General features: G+C 29.3%; 1 protein-coding gene across 1 annotated transcript; it reads left to right on the top strand.

Moving 5' to 3' along the window:
• The first annotated feature begins 276 nt into the window (after window positions 1–276).
• Window positions 277–4,040, top strand: LOC119612401 (transient receptor potential cation channel protein painless-like). The gene is made up of 3 exons (XM_037968207.1): window positions 277–424; window positions 497–688; window positions 743–4,040. The coding sequence occupies exons 1-3, from the start codon at window positions 368–370 to the stop codon at window positions 3,092–3,094; spliced, it is 2,601 nt and encodes an 866-aa protein (XP_037824135.1). The 5' UTR covers window positions 277–367; the 3' UTR covers window positions 3,095–4,040.
• Window positions 4,041–5,359: the final 1,319 nt, after the last annotated feature.

Raw genomic sequence — 5,359 nt, 5'->3', positions numbered from 1 at the left:
GACTAACACTATAGACTAACACTATAGACTAGACTATAGAGTAACACTATAGACTAGACTATAGACCAGGCTATGGACCAGACTATAGATTAGAGAAGGTCTTTAAATGCTATTATTTATATACATAAGAACATTTTTGTATTTTAACCCCTTACTTGCTAATCAAAGGTTTTGCTGGGTACAAAATCTAAAAGATGAAATTACGGGAATGATTAGCAAAGCTTTCGTCGTTGGCCGTTGTTATCAGTAAAATCATTCATTATAAGTTCATTTCTAGCCAAGTGCAGTCGTAAGATTCAAGTTAAAATTAACAATTCTAATAAGAATTAAAAATAAAAAAAAACTGTTTTTAAATAAAGAAAATCTTATGAATAAACAAAATTATGATATTGCTGATGAGATCATTTGTTTGTTGGAGAATCAAGTATGTTAAAGAATTTTGATTGCAATATATTTTATTAGAATTGTATGTATATAAGACGTATATTATTTACAGCTGCAATTACATAATGCCTTTAAACACCGTAATATTGATGCATTTAAAGAGGCTTTAATGGATAAAGCAAATCCTTTACTAAACTATACCAACCAGAATATATGTGTTCTTGAAGAAGCGGCACAAACACCAGATTGCTCTGATTTTGTATTTTATTCTGTGATATTTGCAAATATAAATGATTTTGAATTTGTAAGTTAGAAATTTCGATTTTGAAGGCAGTTTTTAATTAAATCTCTTCCATAGACAACTGAACTTAAAAACAAAATCATTGCTTATGTATGCGAATCCGGAGATCTTAAAAGTTTAAATGAATTAGCATTCTGCCTTAATATTGGACCCAATGATTTAAACCCTCTCAATTCTTTGGCTTATAAAATCAACAATGAGAATGTCATAAATATGAAAAAGTGCATGCAGGTTCTTATGCATAATGAGGACTGTCTCAATATAGCCGATAATAGAGGAATGACGCCATTACATAATGTGATAACAAATAACGATCTGAATGAGGAACATAAAAGTGAAATTTTACAAATGTTTTTATCTCTATATGCAAGTCATCTTGTTATTGATATAGATACCTTTCGGAATGGTGAATTAAGAAGCATTTTGGAAATGAGTTATCCCTATATAAAATTACCCCCTAAAGTAAGCCTATATGAAGCGCTAAAAAATTGTTTGAAATCTGGTGACATGGAACTATTTCAAAAATTTTATAAAGATAATATTTTGGACATTGAGGAATGGGAAAAATTAGCTTTAATGGAAATTTCTTTAAATCTAGAATATAATAGAGCCTTTTATTTCATTTTATTAAATGGTGTCGATTTCAAAGCAGATCTAAATCGGTTAAAAGATGTTATAAGCATTATCCTAAATAAAGGAATGTGTGATATCTTTTATGTACTTTTAGAACATTTTGATAAAGAACTAATAGCAAATATAACACATCATGTCATAGCTTTTTTTAAATCCCAACCCAGTTCTCTAGTACGAAAAAGTTACGATTGTTTGCATAATTTTCTAGTTTGCGATAATTTTGATATAAATGCCATCAATTGTGAAGAATACACCCCACTTCAAGCGGCCATTATGTGGCAACAGGAAGAATTAGTTAAAGTTCTTCTAAGTCATGGAGCCTGTATTAATCTGGAAACAAATAAGCAGAAATTACCTTTAAATGGTTTGAGTGCTTCGCTGTTGCAAGAACATTTCGATGACTGTATAAGTTTTAACTATGCTAATGATATTCATAGCTATAGTATTGAAATTGATTTCAAAAATTTTTCAACTTCTCAGCACTTGTATGAGAAGAAATTATATACCGTTCTATCACCTCTAACAGCTATGGCTTTATCCCCAGAACATTGTTATTTGCTACAGCATCCAGTCATAACCGGTCTTTTACACCTGAAATGGCAAAAAGTTTCTCATATATTTTATCTCAATTTCTTAATCAGTTTGTTCTTTATCATTGCAATTATTACTCAGATAGTTTTAAAAATTCACTCCCCTTATCCGGTTACCATTATAATAACAGAGTTCTTTTCCTGGCTGGGTATTATCTATTTTCTTATAAGAGAATTTATACAACTAATTGTATCTCCCCGGAAATACTTAAAATCTGTTAGTAATTATCTTGAAATATTATTAATAATTTTCTCCATATTAATTTCTACTCACGCCTATCTAGAGCATAACTTAACAGTGAGTTGCATTCTACTACTGGCCTATGAGTTGTTTTCTTTGGTGGGTTCTTTACCCATCGCTTCCTTTTCCACCCATATGCTAATGCTAGAGACTGTATGTAAAAGTTTCGCCAAATGTTTTCTCTTTTACTCGATATTCTTATTGACCTATACTCTCTGTTTCTATATAAAAAATGATGAAATAGCTCAAACTGTTAAAATAAAGGAGCAGGAATTCCAACGATTTTCTAATCCTATGTTGGCTTTTTTTAAAACAATAGTTATGTTTATAGGAGAAATTGATGCTGGAAATTTAAAACTGGACTCAACATTTAACTGCTTACTTTTTCTATCGTTTCTCTTTTTCGTGACCATAATTTTATTCAATCTTCTTAATGGTTTAGCTGTAAGTGATACCCAGGCCATTAGAAATCAAGCGAAAATAAATGGTATTATCTGTCGCATCAATTTGTTGTCCGATCTTGAGAATTGTTTCATCAAACCTTCTAAATACTTTTTACCTTCACTGGAGAAGAAACCTTACCGTTATATATATAAAATTTTAAATAATATTGTCATCGAATACACAACCGATGCTAAAATCAATTTTTATCCCTATAATCGGAATAAAATATTTTCAGAAGTCACTGCCAGAGCTGAATCTGAATTTAAATCTTTTGTAATGCAAATAGAAAGTGGGTACATTAATAGTACGAAGAGATATAGTTTCTGTTGTAATTCGTTAAACAAATGGTTAAAATCGTTCATAAACAGTGAGCCCACAATGGATAAGCAGACCTCAGATAATGCTTTAGCAATTCGGGCAAAAAAATCAAAAAATGACAAAAACATTATAGCTAATGACAAAATATGTTCAATTTTGAAAAAATTACAATTTAAAAGTTAAAATTATTTAGCTTAAATACGACCTTTAGCAGGAAATATACATATATAAGTTTGAAATTCCATTTGTAATGTCCTCAATATAATTTTCCGATCTTATAAAGTATATAAATTCTGGATCTGTATATGTAGCGGAATCGATTAATCTATGTCCGTATGTCTACCTGTCCGTCTGAGTATCTCCAGAAATCATTGTTCTAAAGACCCCATATATCGTCGGGATACAAATATTCAATAATTCTATCAGTTATGCTTTCGAGAAGTTTTCAAAATTACAATCGGATCGGCACATTATTCTAAGCAGCTCTTATAAAATATTTTTTCCCAAATTTATGCTGCAAACAATTTGTCAGATCGGTCTACATTTGATCATATCTGCCATTTATCATATCTGCATTACCAGGCAACCATATCGCTAAGAAAACTAAATCGAATATTCAAATTATTTAGCATAAATCGGGCCATAAATAGTTAGAGCCCCCATATAGGCCACACTTTTACTTAATAGCATATTAGGCCATATCTCTCATATAAAGTCGACTCACTTATATCACTCATATCTCCATTATTTAGACATATACACAGACATGGTTAAATCGACATCGATATCTTTTTCAACGACTTCATTCTGTATCTAAACTATTTTATGGATTATTTTATGAATAAGTCTGTTATGTAGATTATAGCATTGACTAGGCTAATGAGAAATCTATTAATCTCTTGACTTATTGTTGATAGACTACATATTTAAAATTTCGGTGACTAAGTATTCTATGAACTACGTAGTTTATTGAAGTGGGGTTCTCCAATACAAAAAGTTGAATGTATTCAAAATCCATTCATCCAAAAAGGCTTCTATTTAATTTATACAAAAAAAAAATATGTAATTAAATTTATATTAATTTTTATTGTATAGTTTTTTTAATAAAATTTATTTTTTATTTGAAATCTTTAAATTTGCTATTTTATTCTCTTAACCTTTAAACGGATGTAGGTGTTAATTTGACACAGATGTTTGTAATTTCCACCCAGGCGTTCTATGGTGGGAGGAATTTCAAATAGAGCATAATCAGACCATAATTTTAATAAAAATTTACATAAATTTTTACTCTTAACCAAAAAAAAAAACCGCTCTACTGGCAGCTACTTTTTATGCCCTACACCACTATAGTGGGGAGAGTATTATGCGTTTGTGCTGATGTTTGTAACACCCAAAAGTATTGGTCCTAAACTTACCTTAAAGTATACCAATCGGCTCAGAATCACTTTCTTAGTCGATTTAGCTATGTCCTTCTGTCCGACTGTGTTTCTATGTAAACCTTGTGTGCACTCTACATGTCGCAATTTTTAACATAATTTTATGCAATTGAGAAATATACATACATTCACATGAACTTTCATTATTACACATATTATTACAAAGTGACTTATAGTGTAGGTGTGTCAATGTTGTATGAACATTCTAAAAGTGTTTGGAAAAAATCCCCACGGCTGCTATAGTAGATAAATTTATAGGTCGCAACTAATTAGTAAATGCAGGAATTTTAATGCTTGTTTTTCTTGAATATTTATTTGAATATTTTATCTATTTTTTCTCTTATTCATTTTCCTGTATATATTTATTTTAGTATTATATGTATTATAATATTACATTCTAATTTATTTCTTTATGTGAACATGTAAAAAAACCTATAGAACTTACTTACCTACACGCAGAGAAAAAACATGGTTCAAAATGGTTACTGCAACTATCCCATGTTTACTGTAACAATATATTGTTTTCAAAAACATATAATTGTTATTTTAATTAGATTTTAACAATATTTAAGTTACTGTAAACATTTTCATGTTCCAGGCAATTATAAATTTGAGTATAATTCACTGAATCATAATTATTTTTACAACAACTAAATACTGATAACAAGGAAAACATATTCTGTTATTAACAACCATTTAAACTTGCAAATAACCATAATATGTTATGTTATATAACCATTGTATGTTATGTTGTTATAAAAAACCATTATATGTTATGTTGTTATATGTCTGCTGATACATCAACAAATTAATACAACAACAAAACAACTTTTGCTCACAGAGATTACTTTTTCGTGTGTGTTTTTTACGCGACAATAAAATGAACAATTCTCATTTGGTTTATAGCATTAAATGTATAAGTATTTCAGTTTGCATAGAATAATGTAGTTATGTTTTTGTGAATCAAATTGAAATTTGCGAAGTGTGCTAAGTATTGTAAGTATGTATCTTT

This window comes from Lucilia sericata, unplaced genomic scaffold (assembly GCF_015586225.1).
Source record: "Lucilia sericata isolate MDLA Ls3-8-SP2 unplaced genomic scaffold, ASM1558622v1 Contig001681F_arrow, whole genome shotgun sequence".
In the NCBI taxonomy this organism is placed as follows: domain Eukaryota; kingdom Metazoa; phylum Arthropoda; class Insecta; order Diptera; family Calliphoridae; genus Lucilia; species Lucilia sericata.
The sequence above is the reverse complement of the archived record's forward strand: the minus strand, read 5'-3'. Positions and strand labels throughout refer to the sequence as shown.